The sequence below is a fragment of the Typopeltis vanoorti genome, chromosome 6, assembly GCF_054136105.1.
Source record: "Typopeltis vanoorti isolate ZY-2024b chromosome 6, IOZ_Tvanoo_1.0, whole genome shotgun sequence".
Taxonomy (NCBI): domain Eukaryota; kingdom Metazoa; phylum Arthropoda; class Arachnida; order Uropygi; family Thelyphonidae; genus Typopeltis; species Typopeltis vanoorti.
The window spans coordinates 89,880,486-89,901,326 of NC_143554.1; the positions used below are offsets into that span (position 1 = coordinate 89,880,486).

At 34.4% G+C, this 20,841-nt stretch overlaps 1 protein-coding gene across 1 annotated transcript in view; it reads right to left on the reverse strand.

Moving 5' to 3' along the window:
- Window positions 1-5,881: 5,881 nt before the first annotated feature.
- LOC150105690 (uncharacterized) overlaps window positions 5,882-20,841 on the reverse strand; it is a 124,525-nt gene continuing 109,565 nt past the window's right edge. Inside the window, exons 7-9 of the mRNA XM_090394530.1 lie at window positions 17,164-17,293; window positions 13,640-13,798; window positions 5,882-7,005 (exon numbers count right to left, since the gene is read on the reverse strand). Of these exons, the coding sequence (XP_090250656.1) occupies window positions 5,882-7,005; window positions 13,640-13,798; window positions 17,164-17,293 (1,413 nt within the window). The remainder of the gene's footprint in view (window positions 7,006-13,639; window positions 13,799-17,163; window positions 17,294-20,841) is intronic.

Sequence of the window (20,841 nt, forward strand, 5' to 3'; positions counted from 1 at the left end):
ATTTGCAGAGTCTGGTGGAGAGAAGGAAGAGGGGAGATATGATAGAGACCTACAAGTTGGTAAGGGGTTGTTATAAGATCAATGGTGGAGAAGTTTTACAGAGAATAGTGGGAGATCAGGGGAGAACCAGAGGTCATCCCTGGAAACTGTATAGAGAGGGTGTGAGTAGGGGAGTGAGAGGCAGGTTTTTTTCATGCAGAGTTGTGAATGATTGGAATGCCTTGCCTGAGAGTGTGGTGTCTGCAAGGAGTTTGAGTGTGTTTAAGACACGGTATGATGAGATGTGTGTGTGTGTGATAAAAGGACCTCCCAGATGAGTCTTTGACTCCATGAGGTCTTGGGAAATAATAATAATAATAAAAAATAATAATATAAGATGAATTGGTAGAATTTTTTATCATGTCATTATCACATATATATATATATACCTACACACATACACTCATAGTGAACAAATATTAATTCAAACACTCACATTTTAAAGAAAATTTTAATTTTGCAAGAAAATTAGCAGGGTAGGTACAGCATTTTCTAACAGGATAAGAAGGGAAAACGTGGTGGTGGTGGAGGACCTAAGTCATTGCTTATCATAAGCGATGACCTATGTCCTATCAAAGTGGAGGATTTGAAGAGCAATGGAACTAATAGTCTTGAAAGCATATGGTGTGAGGTAGAGGTGGGAAAGACAGGATATTCAGCAGGGTGTTGCTACAAGTCAGGGAGCACAGAGGGTGAGGAGCAGGAGATGTTTATGCAATTGAGATTGGCAAGTGCAAGAAGAAATGATTGTTATTGGAGATTTTAACTACAGCAGTATAAATTGGGAAGAGGAAACTGCATGTAGTAATAAGGGAGTGGAATTTCTAGAATTCTTGAGAGACAAATGTCTTAGGCAACAGAGTAGATAGAGTGGTAAGAGCACAAACGGTCAATGAGTTCAAGTGGGTATGATAGACTTTGTGATTTCTATGATGGGCCTCCCACAATGAATCTTTTGATTCCATGGATGCCTGAATCATCATCATCATAATAATAATAATTAAATAAGTATAAAAATTAAAATCCAACTTTACCTAATAATTTATATGTGCTCCTCTGTTCCTAATAAGTTCATTAATTTGCTTAGCCATGGACTCGATCAATGTAGAACACATTTTTCTTATTTCTGCATCTCAAAACCATACATTTATAATGGATTGTATGAAGTTATCCTTTGTATCACAATTTAATGTTGAGGTCTCTTTCTCACTGTGGCTCCCAAATTTTCTATTGAGTTAATGTCAGGAGAGTTACCTGGTGACTGAAGCAACTGGAGGTTGTGATTTTTGAGGAACACTCACTTTTTTTTAAAGTATGGCATGGAGTGAGATCCTATTGGAAGATGAGTTCTTTGTGTTTCTGGATCTGTGGGGCCACTTATTTCTCCAATTTTTTATATATTGGTCACTTTTCAATATGCCATCAATAGATACAAGTGATCCTGGACCATCATGTGAAAACAACTCCAGAACATTTTTTAGCTGAGTGTTTAGGAGCTTGTTGAAGGTGAGCAGGAGGTCTTCTCAGCTGCTGATTGGTGAACAAAGGGTATTTGCTCTCCTTGGACAAAGAAATGGCTTTCATCTGAGAACATGACCCTTTTTTTCACTTCTCAACAGGCCAATCTTTGTACATGTTTGCCCATTGGAGCCTCTTTATCCACATAGCCTTCGTCAACAGTTGTTTCTTTTTTGGTCTGTGGGCAGTCTCCCCCTGCTTCCAACAACTTTCAATGGACTATCATGTCAAAAACATTAATCCCACTAACTACCTAGTCTCTATTTAAGTCTACAGCAGACAATCTTGAACTCATTTTGCTTTTCCTAAGGGAGCAGTAATCTTGAGTTAGTGTTGTTTTCCTTTTTCGCCCACATTTTCTTTTTCTATGCACAGAAAAGGTACCCATCTCCCTAAATCTCTTTAAAATCACATTAACAATACCCAAACCAACACCACACTCATCGGCAATTTGTATTTGAGTCATGATTTGTGTGCTGAGAAAGTGTACATATTTTTGAATGCTTTCTTGAAGATATATCCATTTTGTAGCAATTCAAAATGAATAAAATACCATGAATGTCAATTTGTTTGCACTATTGAAAATATACAACACTATTAATAAAAATTATTGGACTAAACTTGGACTATTATACTTAAATCTGGTCACCTGGTTTTCACTGTGATGGAAACATTGGAGAGGGTCCAGAGATGAGTGACTTAGACGATATCAGGACTTTGGAATGCTGGCTATGGAGAGAGGTTGAAGAAATATGGATTGCAGAGTTTAGTGGAAAGGAGAAAAAGAGGTGATATGATAGAGACATTTAAGTTAGTGAAAAGGTTTTATCAGATTAATCTAGATGAGATTATAAGATGAGTAGAAGGCAAGAGGGAAAATCCACACTCTTAGGTACTTCCATTCCTGGAAGTATGTAAGAATGTGATGAAGAGGGGTAGATTTTTTACATGGAGAATTGTCAGTGAATGGAACGCATTACCAGAATGTGTTGTTAAAGCAAGGAGTGTTAAGGATTTAAGAGTCAGTATGATAAATATGTTGTCAGTTAAATGAACCTCCCACAATGAGTCGGCTGACTCCATGCAGGGTGCAATAATAATAATAATAATAATAACAACATCACAGAGACAGTTAAAACAAGCAGCGTTCAACCAAAATAGTAAACTAAAACCAAAACAAAAACAAAAATTATTGTGAACTGAAACAAAAACCAAAAACTTGATGAAAATTTGGCTTGTTCAGATTAATTTCTTTGCTACTGTATATATATTCATATTTAGATGTGCTAAAATAACTTTCTCTTTCTACTTTGTTAACAAGTCTTGTATTTTTTACTTCACGTTTATTCTAATTTAATTAGCAATCTCTGTATGGATGTACTGCCTATGAAGAGAGTTTTTTAAGTTATTTTATTTGTTTTTGTAATGTGAATCTTAGCCATGAAAGGCTGCAAACTATCATATATTTTATATTTGAAAATTCCAAAAAAACAGGGCAATGATAGTAATCTCATACTAGGAAATAAACATCTGCTACCTAAAGACTTTCACAAGCATTCTCACCACTTTTGTTATTGCTTATTTATCACATCAGTGACATACATTTGGAAGTCAACTTTTTCTTATATGAAATTTAAAAAATAAAAAAAAATCAAGTAATAAGATATCAAATGATCATCTTTACTATTCATTGCAAATTGGCAAATTCATTGCATTTTGGAAACACCAGTTTAACAAATCATTGGAAATAGACAGTCCCAAATATTCCAGTTGATGGGTATTTTTTGTAACACTAATAGTAAGTAGTTACTATACAATTAAATTTTGACATTTCTTAATAAACCTTAGAAGAAATTCAAGAATATATTTGTATTTATATCAAATCCACTTATCACTTCCTCACACATACACTTAATATGTGTTTATACTTATTGCAAAAACAAAAGTACTGTATAATTATTCCTTCTTTTTATTTAAAAATCAGTATATACATATTTTGCAATTTTATATACAGTAGAGATAAACATAAACAGACAAAAAAAAAAAAAAAAGGTGCTGAGTCATCTGGCTATAAGCCTTAAACTTGTAGAATTAAAGATGTCAAGAAAATGTATTCTTGGTTTAATCCTTTATCCAAGTGTAAGCAAAGTTTGCACGTGAAGTATCTTCACAAGTGGGCTACTTATACATAGAAGCTAATGATTTCCCATCAATTGTCTTGGCAGTGGTGCACTCAGGATTTAGTCTTGGAGGGGGCCGAGTACTCAAGATTTAATGTTGGGGGGGGGGGGGGGGCACTCATGATTTAATCTTGGGGGAAGCTGAGTTGAGTAGACGATTTGAGAATACACACTACGCATTGCATACGAGCTATGACTGAGCATCTGCAGTGATCACCAATACATGATACCAGTGATCTCTGGCCTGGCTCGGGCAAACAAAGTAGTGCCCAAGCACTACTTCATTCGCCTTGTGTTCAAAACGGCCATGATTCCCAGAAGGTATTCCCACCTTATGTGACTGCTAATTCATAAGTTGTATAGAAAAATAGAAGACACGACACAACATAAATAAAAAAATAAAAAATAAAAAATTTAATTAGGAAAATATTTTTGGAAAATTTTCTAGTCTTTTTTTCCTTTTTTTGGGGGGGGGGGGGGGGGTTGTCCCCCTCCCTGGGTGCGCCAATGTGTCTTGGTATCCCATAATAAAAAGTACATCCCATTTTGGCTGTGTATAATGCTAAGCATTGTGGGAAAGGCCACTACCTAGGCTGGTTTCAAAATTTATTGAGGTCTCATCAGTAAGAGTCAGACCCAGAAGAGATACCAAGGTTGAAGTAATGCAGAAGTCATATATTTCCTGTACACAAGTAGTGAAAAGGTGTATCACCTTATTATTACGAGGGTGGTCTGAAAAGTTCTCAGCCTAACAATGAAAAAACGAATTGATAATTTCAATTTTTTTTTTTTCAACATAATCTCCCTTAAGACTAATACGTTTATTCCAGCAATACTTTCCCATCCCTGTAGTGGTTCTCAGTACGATCTGTAAAATACCCCTCTACAGCTGAAATCACCTCTTGATTCGAAGAAAAACACTGACCAGGAAGGAAGAGTTTTAGTTTTGGGAAGAGATAGAAGTCAGAGGGAGCCAAATCTGGTGTTTCAACAATTCATAGTGCAGATCCCTTAATTTTCCCATTGCCAAAACACCTTTGTTGGCAGGTGCATTGTCCTGATGAAAGATGATTTTTTTCTTCTGCAAACCGGGTCTTTTCTCACCAAGTTTTTCATCTAGTCTGGTTAAAAGATTGGAATAATATTCCCCGGTTATTGTTTTACCCTTTTCAAGATAATAAACAAAATGCCTTTAGCCCATGACCTTTCCCGCTGATGGAACCAGCTTTGTCTTCTTTGGCTGAACAACCAGTTTCTGTCCAATGTTTTGACTGCTGTTTGGATTCTGGTGTGTAATGGTGAATCCAAGTCTCATCCATAGTAATAAATCAATGCACAAAATCAGTTTAACAACAGCACAAAATTCTTGTTAAAACGCTCCAAGCACTGTTTAGAGATTTTCATGCAGCGCATTTTTGATCTTCTGTAAGCAAGTGCAGCACCTATCTTGTGCAAAGCTTTTTCATATGCAATTCTTCATGCAAAATATATCCTACATATTCTTTTGAAATGCCTATAGTCTCAGCAATTTCAAGCACTTTGACTCACCGGTCATCCAATACCATATTGTGCACTCGATGAATGATTTCTGGTGTTGTTACACTTTTTGGACATCCTTCACATGGATCATGTTCAGGCTGGTACGGCCACGTTTAAACTTGGCAGCCCATTTCTTAATTGTCAAAAACGAAGGAGAAGATTGCCCATAAACTTTTATGAACTTTGAATGAATTTCATTTGGCGTTAAACTTTCTTTTACAAAGAATTTTATAACTGCACGATACTCAATTTTATCCATTTCAAGGGATACAGACAGCACTTGCTTCAGACTGTCTGATTATGATTTGACTTCTGTGTCAAATCATAATCAGACAGCTGTATAAAACAAACTACTTGATAGAATGACTTGCAATTTCACATGGATGCTCATGACAGATGTACTAACTAAGAAACTTTCAGACCACCCTCGTAAAATACTCTGAATTAGAGATAGATGTTGAATCAGAGATAGATGTGTTCTTGGCATCTAATTTATAGTATAACCAAGGGAAAAATCTTTCAACATTTTAGGACAAAAGTCAACAAATCAGTAAAGAATATTATATTAAATATATCTATATATAAAATACATAATTTAATATATGTCATACCTCATCTTCTTTATCCTTCTGTGTCAAATCATAATCAACTCCAGTAATAAGATGCTCAAGCCTTTCTTCAGGAGAGCTGTTTAGTGTAGTCCTGATTATTCCACTTTCAGTATTAGTTTCACTATTTACATTTGTTTCTATATTACACATATTTTGCTGTCCTCTGTGCGACATCTGTTCAGCTAAAGAAATAGAAATGCTTTTAAATTCTACATTTGGAGAAATTATGTCTGCAAATGGAGCTTCACTAGTATTAGAAATATCTTCTTCTTCTTCGTCATCATCCTCTTCAGGCAAAATCTGATTATGATCTTCATTTGTTACACTAGAATTGTCACAACAATTGTCCACTAAAAAATTATGACTTGTGCTATCTTTTTCTATTTCATCATTACTATGATGTTCATTAGTAATGTAAGAATTACTGATATCATTTTCTATCCTGTCCTCCCTTTCTACATGAACAGCATTAGCATTACTCTGCTCATTATTAAATTCAACATTATCTACACAAGAGTCTACTGACAAATGACTATTACACTGAACTTCACAAGAAGCTATTTGTAACTGTGAAGTGGTCCTGATTACTTGCTGCAAATCACAGTCTGAATCTGTACAATGATTGTCAACAGAATTCTCAGATTCTGAAGTATCACATAATTTAGGAAGAGAATGTTTTTCGGACTTTTTTCCTTGTTTGACTATAGCAGTATTTTCTTCTAATACTTCTCTAGAGGTATGTAAAAATAACTTTGGCTTCACAGGAATTGGAGGTGGTTTCCTGTCCTCTGATATTTTCTTTTCTATCAAATGACTATCCCTTTTTATTATTCCTTTTTCCTCACCCTTCACATCCTGAAAGCTTGTTGACCACCTACTCTTCCTGGGTAGTTCCTTTTCTAAGGAACTATTTTCAAAAGCAGATCTTCTTCTCAACACCAAAGAATCGCTTTTCTGTTCTTGTAATTTTGATGGTTTTCTCATCTCAACACGAACAGGAGGAGGAGGTGATTCTGAAATAGCATTACCACTGAACATGGCTAACTTCTGAGCAAACAATGCCCCTCTTTTTGACTGCTTTGAGGTAATGTTCTTATAGTGCTCGTGAGATGCGCTATCTGGAAATATACAACTAAATTAAAATAAATGTAAAATAAAACTATGCAAATCATAAACGTTTCTATTATAATACAATATAAGCACTTCACTGCAGATATCAAACTGGTGACCTATCTATAACATTTTCAATACGAAATTTAATGTTGTTACTTAATCTGAAGTTGTTGTTTAGGATTGTCCCAAAACTGCTATGATAATGAAAGGAATATGCTATATCTATTAATTGTATGTGTTCTTTGGCCAATTTTGTTCTGCAGAATTTTGCAACACAAGTGTATCCTGCACTGGTGTTGGAAAAAAATGCTGCATAAATACAGGCAATTTCTGACTTTATTTCCAATAGATGCAATATGATCATAATAAGATTAAATAAAAGTCAATGAAATGAAAGTTTATGCTTAAACAATGATTTATTTATCCAAAGAAATGAAAACCTGGCCTTTAAAATCAAGGAAATTATAATAATAAAGAAATTATTAATGTCATACAAATGTTAAAAGAATGTTTATTCATCATTATTATCATCAAATGCACACTCACTGATTGTTATTTGCTATTTCTTTTATTAGCATCACTCTTTGTAGTACTAATTCATTTTGGCTTACTGTACAGTTTGAATAAGACAGACGATTGTGTTGCACTTTATTTTTGCTGTCATCTTATTTCATATTTATCCACCAGTGAAACACACTCGCCTACCTAAACACAAGCAAAGTACTATATTTTATAGCTAAGGTTTTGAATTCTGTATTCATGAGTGTTTATCATTTATTTATTGCAATTAATGCTCATATTTTCCACTTTTTTTTGATACTTGATAAAAAAAGAACTTGTAAACCCAGGAACTCATACAGCAGGAAATGCCTGTAATTTAAAAACTTACAAATTATAAACAAATATCCTGATTATGCAAAGGTAAAAATATTAACCTTACACATTACCTTAGTGAACTATCTTCATTAAAAAAAATATTAAAAACAAGAATGTTGCTGAATAACTTCAAACTACTAACTAAACATAAACTAATGCAATCCAATAAGATCTGCAATCACTGCTCCACTGCTGTCAACCCAGTTCTGAATCCTTTTCCTCACAAGCAGATTGGCCTATAATTCGAAGCCTTAGTCTTATCACCTCCTTTATGAAGTGGAACAATTCTGCCATCTTTCCATTCCTTTGGGACCAGGGCTGATCTAAGACTCATGTTAAAAATGTACATTAAAGTGTTAAGACACATGGTGATATGCCATCAAGTTTACTCAATTCCTCATATACCTTCTGCTCATTCACCACAGTGGTTACTCTCTCATTGCCACTGGTCTCAAGTTCTGCATTATGTTACAATCACAAAGATGAAATACTTTAAATGAACTGCTCATTTAACACCTCTACTATACTCTCCTCAGTGTTTATCATTCACTGACCAACATCATCCTCCCATAATCACTCTTCCTTTTACTGGCCACATATAAAAAAAAAAAAAACTCCCTAGGATTTCTTTTAGTCTCATTTTCTAACTGTTACTCATACTGCACTTTCACTAGCTTTACAAAGTGAGTCAGTCACCTTCCTTTGCTTGCACTTTCTACTCCTCATGTAACTAATTATTGCCACTCATCTTATGTGCCTTTTTCTTTGAGAATGCATGCTTTATCTCTTCAGTCATCCATTTTATGCCTACCTTATTTAATCTCCTGACCTTTATAATATACTAAGTCATTACCTCTGCCAGATAATTCCTGAGTAGAAACCAAGCAGCACTGATTTGTTTCCCATCCACTTCCTCATTCCATGCTATTGCTGCATGCTACCTCCTGAGTTGGTCATAATCACCTTCCTTACAGTTCCACATATAATCCTTTCTCACAAAAGTCCTGATATGACTGGCCACCACCCAAGTGATCACTTCATAGTCACTTCACCAACTGGAGGAAGATGCGATACTTCATTTACAATAATATCTTCTGATGAGATAATCAAATCCAAGACCCTTGATCTATGTGTAGCCTCTTATAACGCCTGAAACCATCACTACACTTCTCATGCAGTGTCTCCCTGTCCGACCTGACCTCCCCATTTCCCAATCTAACTTACGTTCCTTCTCTCACATTTTCTTCATACATACCGCTCACCTCTCCATTTGTAAACTTGCCTATCTTACTCCCCTGCTCTTCCACAACACCTATTGTTTCCTCAGGTCTTACATTCACTTCAGTCATTATTTTCTCTTGCATCAACAATTTCTCCAACTGACTCACACCAAATCCATTTAAGTGTAGTCGATCTGTTTTATACAGCTCTATCCACTCCTCAATCTGATCCCACACATTCACACAATGAACTTCTTTCTCTTCACACAACTGCTGGCATACCATTCATAATCTTTGCTGCCTTCTCGACTCATCAATACCATACCTGGGCAACATGCTGTCTATCTTACCTATCACACTGTCATTTTTCATTCTCATTAACAGTCTTTTAACATCCACCCTTACATTCTCCTTGTTACAAGTCAAATTATTTGTGCCAACTACCACTACCAACTCTTTTGCTTGCATACTCCTCTTAGCTAATGCTTTAATCACCCGAAAAACAAACATTATGCACCTTTTCACTCACCACACACACCTAATCATCGAATTCCAATACACTGCTACTCTCAAATCATTCGATATTTCTTTCAACTCTTTTGTTCCATTCTTACTCACATCTCCATGCAAATCCACCACTCATTTTGTTCCTCATATGTTTAATCTCTCATCTTTATCAACTTTATGCATAATCTGCATTTCCAAAGCTGGCAATATAATACCAGAGACTTCATTTGAGAATGAAATGCAGGCATACCTAGGTCATAAAACACAGGTTTCTGGCCACTGTCATATAACGAATTTCATCATATAGTGAATTGCTCTCTCTTTTTTTTTTTTTTCACTTGTAATTGCATGTTGTGGTTTAATAATAATTTTAAACAGTCATATATGTGTGCATAAATGATGTACATAAAGTATTTAGTTATGTCATTTATGCAAATGAACATTTAGAATAATTTTTGCAAATGAAAAATTTATTCCAAATGGCTTGGCTTAAGAGAACACAAAAATCAATTTGGTCATCATTGTACACCATTAAAAGTTTTTTCATTTTGACAATAAGATTGTCACATTTACAGATAACTGTAGTATTAACTAATGTGGCACTTTCCCTTCACTCAGAAATTTATCTTTGTTTTCAGTAACTGTAATGACAGTAGTGCAAAGTAAGTTTAGCCTATGGCCTCTTTCAATATTCGATATATAATTTTAGCATATAATATAACAAATTTATGCATCTTTTCACTGGAGCAATATCATCACCCTCAGTATGAATTTCATCTGTCATTATTAACAACAGTAAAATAAAATAATAGTTATAAACAGTTCATAATTCACAATGAATAAATGTTTGTTTATAACAAAAAACAAACAGTTCATGAAAACTATTCATTGATCAATTCATGGGAGTGCCATGTCACTCTAAAACCATCAATGAGTATAAAAATATGCAGCATTGCATAAAATGGGCATAGATCATAATTGAAAAGCATCATATGAGTGGATCATTGTAATGCAAAGCATCATAAAGCAGGGTATTATTACTGTATATTTTATTTTATGAAAAAAACAATGACCGTGGTTTTCTATATGAAAAAATAAATAAAAATAAATCTGATAACATTAGCCTTTATTTCACAAAGGCTAATGTTTGATTTATTTTGATGACAGTACTGGAAAGAAATAAGAATGGAAACTATATCTTATGCAAAACAACATTCGGCACTAGGGTATACAATAATGCATATTCAATGAACTGATAATCCAAACACATGCAAATTCTTCTTTCCAATGAATACTCATCCCTGTCCCTTTTTAAAAAAAACAATGTATTATTAAATTTTAAAAAAATTAGTTACGAAAACATAAGTCCTCAGGATTTTAAGGAGATAATTTAACTGTGGAAAGGGTACAAAGGCAGATAACAAAGATGGTTTCAGGACTGTACCATGTTAGTTATGAGTATCGGCTGAGGGAATGCGGACTACAGAGTTTGGTAGATAGAAGGAGAGGTGATATGATTGAGACTTTTATGGTTACAGGGTTTGACAGTGGAGAGTTCTTTCGCTTGATTGAACAGTGGGAAGGAGTGATGACAAGAGGCCATCCCTGGAAGTTACGAAATGAAACTGTTTGTAAGAGGATGAGGAGTGGTTTCTTTGCATGGAGGGTTGAGCTATGGAATGCATTGCCTGATGGAATGGTGAGAGTGAGAATGGTCAATGAGTTTAAGGAGTAGTGTGATAGACTTTGCGTTTCTTAGGAAGATCCTCCCACGATGAGTCTTTTGACTCCATGGAGGCCTGAATAATAATAATAATAATAAGTAGAAAAATAGAAAAGTAGAAAAAAAAGTTCACAGTAATTCACCATACCAGGACTGATATGATGAATTATATGATAGAAACATTTAAGTTACTGAAGGGTTTTTATAGGATTGATGCAGGGAAAACGTTTCAGCACTTGGCTAGAGAGAGAGCAGAAGAAGAGGTTATCTCTGGAAGATGTGTGAGAGTGTGGTTAGCAAGGGTGTGAAGATAAGATTTTTCACTTGGAGAGTGATAAATTAATGGAATGGGTTGTCTGAGTCAGTGCTTTGTTAATGGTTTCAAGGAGAGGTATAACAGATATTGTGTTGATAGTATGGGTCTCCTGCAATGAATATGAGGGCTCCATGCAATAATAATAACTATAATAATAATAAATTATGCTAAACTGGGGAGGGCAATAGTTCTTGCAGGATATTTACACAGAGTGGCAGTGTGAACAAAGGATAATGGTTTCCAGTTCAATGTGGCAAGTGGAAGGTTATGCACTTCGGAATGAAATGATTACAAGCTGTTTATTTATTTATTACTCTAGAGCAGTGGTTCTTAACCGGTGTTCCCTGGAACACTTGTGTTCTGCGAACTGGTTACAGGTGTTCCGCTGGTGAAAGATGTCACATGACACAGTTCTGAGTGTAATTGGCTATTCTGAATAAAAATGTGCAGGGAATTATTTCTGTTATAACAGAACAATTAACAAAATTGGAAGAAAAGATTTCAAGTTACTTTCCTTCCTTAAACACACACAATTATGACTACTGGATACGAAATCCATTTGGCACAGTGAATACATCGAGTTGTGAATTTTCGTTACAAGAAGAACAATTAATTACCTTGTCAACGGATCGTACTCTAAAAATTAAATTCTCTGAAACAAGTCTTGAAGAATTTTGGATTTTTGTCCAAGTCGAATACCCAGCTCTCTCCACAAGAGCACTGAAAATTTTGTTACAGTTTTCAACATCATATTTGTGTGAGCTTGGTTTCCCAAATAAGAAACAAAAGCGTGAAACACTTACTAATATAGACAAAGAGATGAGGGTAGCTATATCACATATTAGACATGATATTGCTGAAATCTGCAAAAGCTGACAAGCGCAAGTATCACATTAAAATAAGTTCCATTTTTATAAAAGGCAAGTCCATGCATATGTTTATTGTTAGTTTTATGACCCTAATGCTGTTGGTGTTCCCCAAATTTTTTTATAATCAAAAGTGTTCCGTGACTTTGAAAAAGGAATCAGAATGCTCACTGCTATCCAGAAGGATTGCACAACCCCATCAATCTCCTTGTGATGAGGATAGGGGCTTATAATTACAAACTGTGTATAGTATTGATGAATTATAGGAAACTGAATAGGCCAAGGATCTGACACTGATGGTGAGCAGGGAGTTGAACTTCAGGGAACACATTTCAAAAATGGACAAAATAGCTGAAAGGATCGCTGATAAGTATAGATAACTTCCTTATCTATACTAGTTGTGATCACATATAGTCAACTGTGCACAAATTTGTTGCCTGATTTCTTGAAGATCAGAAGTGGTAGATTTTCTTGTACTCTCCTCTCATGTCATGTATATCTATACATGACATGAGAGGAGAGTACAAGAAGTCACACCTGGAAGTTATGTAAGAGTGTGAAGCAAGGATGTGAGGATGAGTTTTTTTGCTTGGAGAGCAGTGAATGAGTGAATATTTTGCAAGCAGCAGTTGTGAATACGTTTGTTAGTATATGAGTTTAAAGAAAAGTATGACAAGCATAGTGTTAGCAAAGGTTGGTTGATTGGTAGAGTCTCTGCTACTAATGGCTCAAGCAAAAAGTTAAGCAAGTCTGAGCGTGGTTAGTAGTTGGAAGGAAACCAATCATTCGATGCTGCTGGCACTCTACTGAGGACTGGCCATTCTCACAGGATTAACTTCGGCCTGTAAACTGATGTAAGTCAGACCTCTGTGCTCTCAGGGCACGTGGGGATATGACATGACAAGCACAGTGCAAATAACAGTTAGCATGGACCTCTAGCAATGATTCTTCAGACCATATGAAGATGCAACATATAATCATAATAAAACTACTTTGTATATTATTTAGCATAAAAGGGTAGTAGCTGATCAGTTCATTAAATTGGGATAAAAGAAAGGACAAAAGGAATTTTTAAAAAAACAAAAAAACTACAAATACAAAAAACAAATATGCATAAAATTAATACTTTACTTTGAGCAGGCCTCCACACAACCATATTTAGTTGTCCAGTATACACAGCTTGTTTTATTGCAAATACTAGTGCTGAATGGCTCCTTCCAATTGTTCTTTCCCCATTCAATGTTAAAACTTCATCTCCTGACTTTAATCCTGCCAAATCACTTGGACTTCCTGATTAAAATGCATAAAATAAAAGGTTTTGTCAAACAAAAGAGCTCATCAGAGTCATAAAGGAAATTAATCTATTGGGTAAATAATGGAATTTAAATTATCTGCTGTCAACTGCTTTGCCGGAAGGCTGTGGGTTTAAATCCTGCCCATGGCGGGATTCAAACTCATCTGTGATTTTCACAGATGATGTTTGTGATTGTCTGTGAAAATACTAGTGGTAGTGGTGATGGACAGTAGATGTCATTGGTGTAGTTGATGCAATTCAGTGTAGTGAACCACATGGATGAGTGGTGGAGATGGAGAGTTGTAGAGTGGGTGCCCTCCCTCGATGAGTCTTTGTACTCCTCGGAGGTGCCACATAAAAATAATAATAAATCCCTATGAATATTCACAGTAGCAAGAGGTAGTTCACAATGCTCACAAGTGGAGACCATTGATGTATAGTGAGATGCCTCTCCTTTAGTATTACATGGTGATCAGCATTCATTTTACACAATTATGAACTCTACAACTGTGCTATAAATAATTATAATAATTATAACACAAAGTGTTATACACTTGTTACAATGCTGCTGCTTCATTTGCAATCCTCTGAGAAAAAAGTCTTACCTTGTTGCACAAACCAATTCTTTCACTAATGTCTATTTTCTGAGCAACAGCATTTTCAACAGATAACAAGGGTAAAGAATTTAATCTCTCACTCGCCCATTGTCGATCGCAAATATGTTTTGATAAGTTTTAATTCCTAAATAAGTCCTAAAAAGAAAGTGTAGTGATGAATTGTCACATTTTGTTGGGAAAAATTGGTCAACCATCCAAGAACAGAAAGGTGGAAGGAACTGGAGGAGGCCTTCATCCAGCAGTGGACAGAAAATGGCTGAAAAGAAGAAGTTTTAATGTGCTAAAACTTCTTTCAGCTGTTGCTACTGTTAGAGGAATTGTCAGCAAAATTCTCAATGCAATCTATGTATTTGGAACTATATTCTGCAAATTCCTTGCTTTTAAAAATTGTAAAGTTTCTAACAGCAAATTGATGTTTTCTGGAAGTAAACTGTTTAGAGATTTAATTTCTTCAAAGAGTTTGTTCCCGTCAATGTCACTACTATTTTAGATAAGAACCATTTGACAAAAAAGCCTTTGACAAAAAAGAAGATAATTAGTTTAGATCACTGTAATGGAGTTTGTATTTAATTGTTTTTATTTATATGTAATTATTTTTTTATTACACGCAGAGAAAAGTTAAATTGTTAATAGTTTTTATTTCTTTCCTTTTTTCTTATTTATATTTTTGTGAAATAATGTACAGTGTTTGATTTTTACACTTTATTCTATTTTTGCTTTATTATTGCAAATACGTTCACAACAGTTATACTAGTACATATATAAAGATAAAAAAGTATATAGACAGCATTCTTAAATATGTGACTGTTTCATACTTTTTAAGTAGACATTTCTATCAAGAAAATAATGAATTATTTTATAATGTTCTTTCAATATCTGCACCTTCTCGGAGTGGAAGAAAGTATAGCAATGCTTTCTGGTATAGCAATACACTGGTTTTTCAGTCATAAAATCCTCCATAAATTCTATTTTTGTTGAATTGAAGTTCTTCAGCAATCATTAGCAATACCTCTTCTCCTCCTCCTCCTCCTGTTTCATCTATCTATGCTCTCTGAAAATACAATACCCTTTACATTCTATCCCTATAACTAAATCATCATCTACTGTTAACTAAGTCTCACTTGTGTTGATAAATTTTACACAAGTCAAAATGATTGATGCCCAAAATTCTTACCCTGGCATTTATAAACATGCATTTCAACTTCCACTTGAATTCATAATTACCATTGTGTGATTTAACTATCAACCCATTCAGATTCAAAACCTGGGACACGCACTTGGCATTGCATGATCATTTCTGTACTCATATTCATTTGCACCAGGGGTGGCCAGACTCATACTTCACTTCCAACATTTTTAGTTTCACTGATTTTGCACTTCCAATGCAATTGCAATTCAGCAGACATATACAAGACCTTTCTTCTGTCAAAATTCACTCCAGACATCAATAAACTGCATGCTATTCCTCCTGCATAATCATCTTCTTAGTAGTTCATTGGTAGTCAACCTCCTGGAATGAGATGACATCTGACAAGACAAGAGTAGTTCATTAGCAATCATGGCCCTTCTCAATTCATTCTCATCATATCCTGGCAGCAGATCCACAATCTCTCCATTTTTCTTTTGAACTTCTTCCACCAACTCTTTCATATCTTCTCTCAATGCATGTTTCTCACCTTTCAATTCACTCATTCCTGCAAAATAATCAATTCTTTTATTTTCCCTCTCTGCACACCAATATCTTCTGATATCCTTGATCTTTACAACTGGAAAAGATGCTTTCATCATGTTCTCATCAAGCATACCTCTTATCAAAAGAATCTCCATCAAATACTCTTTCCTTATTCCAGTTTCTCACTTTCACATGATCTTCCCACTCACTTTTGTTTCCATTCTTCTCTTTTCTACAACCACATGTTAGTCACTTCTCAAGCTTACGTTTTGTTCTGTGAAGAATTTCATATATGAACACTACTTCTCTCCTTGCTACCACCTTATTATTCACAATATCTTCAACCACTTCTTTCATACTCTCATTCATATTTCATTCACTATCACCTACTCCTTCAAGTATATTCTCTAAAACACTTAATTTCATGCCTTTCATCATTAATATACATCATTAATATAAATGTTTTGTGATGGCTCACTCCCAAAACATTTCCAACACACTCCTTTTTCTACTCTAACTTTCATATCAAGAGCTGTTTACTCTTGCAAATGAATACATTGAGCACATACTACTTCACACAAAATCTCTCGTGTTAAACTCTTTGAACAATGTCTTGGATGCATTGCTTTTGCTCACATAAATGCTATGCAAAACACTGCTTAACAATATATGTGTAAGAAATCTTTCAGAAGAAACACACTCAATCGCACAGTCAGTCATAAAACAAGAAAAATACTACTGATAATGATTAATGATATAGTGAAATATTTATTACAGCATAATCATTTAATAAAATATCTTGCTCCACGATAAAAATTATTTTGTGACTCTGTGAGAGGTCATTTTGTGAAGTGTTTCCAGGTGCACTTGGCATACAAGTGCTCCTGGAAACACTTCACAAAATGACGTCTCACAGAATCAGAAAATAATTTTTATCGTGGGGCAAAATATTTTATAGAACCTTAGTATTTCATTCAATGCATAAACTATGTGACATATGAAGTATCAGAATAATTTCCAAGATTAATTTTTAATATCTAATTCTGAAAAGATCAGAAAATAAAAGACTTGCCTGTTGAGACAGTATCTACAATGGCTGCACTTCCATAATTTATGCCTCCATTCAATGTAAACCCAAATCCTTTAGAATCACCACTGTGCTTTAATAGCATAGTTAAATTAATTTCCTCTCCATTTTCTCTCTGTAATAAATTTAATCAAATTATAATATCTGACAGAATGGATTCACTTTTATTTACTGATTATCATCAAATATGTTTAATTTTGAATAGGAAGAAACCAAGTTTATCAAACTAATGATAAGAAATTAATGCACAATAATGTTATTCATTACTGGATAGGTGTTGTAAAGTAAAGGGAAATACTTTTAAGCTGTGTTATTACAGATGTGTTTTAATATTATTTTATAGAGTATTTTATGTTTCTTGCATTAATTTATTGATTTAGGATAGTTTTACAGGTGATTTCTTGTTAATATATTTATTAGTTGAAGTTTTGTTTATGTCTACTTTGTTTATGAAGGTTTTGAATATGTTACTTTTAGAAGTAACATATTCAAAATTATGCCCATCAGTTCTTATAAATAAGTGGTATATAAATGTTGAGGTTGAAGATTAAGTTTTGTGCAAGATTTTTCTCCAGTGTTTTGCTGCAAAAATGGCTAATGTATGCATCCAGAAATGTGAAAGAACTTTGAACTACTATATTAGGAAGAATAAAAGAATGAACCTTTTCGATCCACTTCAGGTCCCAAAAAGTTGATCATCTCACAACTGGGAAATAAAGACTCATCTGTTAGCTAAAGGCATTAGTAAAGATTCCTGCCATAGTGGGAATTGAAGTCAATGGAGAATACAAACACTATCCACTTGGCCAACTAGGTCAGCAGGCTGAATGAGAACAAATGATATATCAGTGCTACAGATGTGGTTGTTTAATGGTGGCATGCAATACGAAAGGAAGGCAACATAGTGGCACTGCACAAGGGTGTTGTCAGGGCAGAGGTATCTAATTAGAGAACTTCTCATTACCAGCGGGCTCAACTCACACAAAGTTTCAACCCATAATTGGTTTTTATTGCCTTGTTTGCATTTGAGCTGGAAGGGGAACTCACACAAGCATTATATGGCATGTTTCAATTTGTGATAGAATTTTATTTGAAGTTAGCCTTTGCGATTTGTCATAATGACATCGAGAATTTCAAATGCAATCAAACAAACATTTATTTCATGTAATTGAAAATTGGACAATAGTTTTAGTTAGATACTGTGTTTCTGGTGCAACATATGGTTTTGCTTGCCTGTACAGCGTAGTTTCTGTGAGAGGGGTACATGTGATTCATTAGTTAGGTGCTATTTTTATTCCAGCTATCTCTAATTGCACTATTTATTGAGAAATATATTACACAGACTGCAAAAGCCTCTGTACCTTATTCAGGGATACAATAAAACTTTTTTTTTTCTTGCATCTACAGTATATAAAGGCTGTTGGGGAGGGCATGTTGTTTTTTGTGTGGGAGGTATATCTGCAAAACCTTTTAATGCTTTTTTTCATAAAGTGAACTCAGGGGTGCCAGTTATACGTGAGGGCAAGTAATATTCGAAGGTAAGCGTTTGCCGACAAGTCGACATCCTTCTGCTGCTTCCCCTGCTCCGCTGACTTCTATGGCGAGTTACAATGCATAAATATTTTTTCGCTACCGGTTTTTTTTTTTTTTTTTTTTTCAAACCAACATCATTAAAATCAATTTTAATACTGAATAATATTATAAATTTTTGGTGATCAGAATGGGATAAGTCAATGAAACTTATCAGAAGTTAATTTAATGATGTTGGCCTGAGGAAACTACAATATTGTAGCATTAGTTCTGTGATCGATAACTAACTTATATGTGTACTTTTATATTTGTCGACATGCTATACCGTATACATTAAGTGTATTAATATTCTTTATGATTATGCCACAATTAATTATTAATACTTATTTACTAAAATAAATAGCCAAAAGGCTTCTACATTGGAAAATTATATAAATTAAGTGGATATTAAATCTAACATTATTTCAAAGCTGACTACACAAACTATAGATGTTTCTTGTGAAATTTGACCAGAGATCTTACGGGAATACACTCGCCGCCATACTACAAGTTGCCTTAGCCGCTAGAGCAACTGGTAGTATGGCAGCGAGTGTATTCCCATAAGTTCACTGGTCAAATTTCCGACGAAAATTCTATAGTTACTGTAGTCGGCTTTGAAATAATGTTGGATTTAATATCCACTTAATTTATATAATATTAATAATTATGTTAGTTTAATGTATGAACTTTAAAAAAATGGGAACGGTATTTACGAGTAAGTTTGGTGGGACTGAGCACTCTAATACAGTAAGAATAAATAAAAATACAGGCTATAGAATAAGAATTGAGAATGAATGATCCTTAGGATTCCCTGACTTTTCCCTTTTCTAATCGCATGTGTGTTCATTATGCATTTTGCACCGCACATCCGCCAGTAGGCAGGTGCATTATTGTTGCATATGTGCACTGTTTTGTTTTTGCTACTGTAAATGGGAATTATAAAGATAATTTAATTTAGGCATATAATAAAATGTTGATCTTTTTGAAACTATAAAAAATGCATTTGATTTAAGTTTTGAATTATTTTGTTACAGTTCTACCGAACATGGCTAGCGAAAATAAAAAATGAAAATTATCACAGTCAAGCACAGAGAGTTCCAAAGCTGGTGGACTGAAGAGTATGGCATGATTAATAAAGACAATAAAGCAATATGCGTTTTATGTTCCGGGACAGTTGTGTACAGAATGTCGTCAGTAAAATGGCATTATGAGACAAACCGTAAATTGCTCCTTAAGAAAAGCAAGGACGAACAGAAAGAATTTATTGCTCGGGCAATTAAAAATAGGAATATCCAGTCAACAACCCTAATGAAATGCAGTCGTTTAAATATAACTGCTGCTAGTTTTTTTGCCTCAAATGTAATTGCCAAACACGGGAAACCTTTTAGTGATGGGGAATATATAAAAGAAGCATGGTTAAAATGTGCACCAGTTCTCTTTGAAGATTTTGAAAACAAGGAAAAAATTATTCAAAGAATAAAAGATATGCCTTTGGCTAGAAACACGGTGAAAGATAGAATCATAGAAATGGCTAAAAATATAACTCATCAGCAAAAAGCAGATATAAAATCTTCTGGTTTAATTTCTCTTTGTCTTGATGAGCGTACTGACATAACTGGATCAGCTCATTTAGCAATTTTTATTCGTTATTGTGTTGGGAATAACATCAAAGAAGAATTGATAAGTTTAACACCATTAGCAACAACAACAAAAGGAATAGATATTTGCAACGCAGTTGTAAATGCACTTGCTGAAAGAGATATAGATCTCCAAAATTGTATCAGTAACTACTGATGGTGCTCATAGTATGATTGGAGAGGAAAATGAGTTAGTCAATTTATTTACCAAATATATTGGACATTCAGTTCTGGGTTTTCATTGTATTATACATCAGCAGGTTTTATGCGCAAAGGCTAGTTTCAAGCCACTGGAAGATATTATGAGCACTGTAACAAAATTGGTCAATTTTATATCGGCACGCGCTTTAAATAAACGAAAATTTATAGAATTATTAAGTGAGGTAAACTCGGTGTACAATGGTTTACTTATGTACAACAACGTCCGATGGTTAAGTCGTGGGAAAGTTCTTCAAAG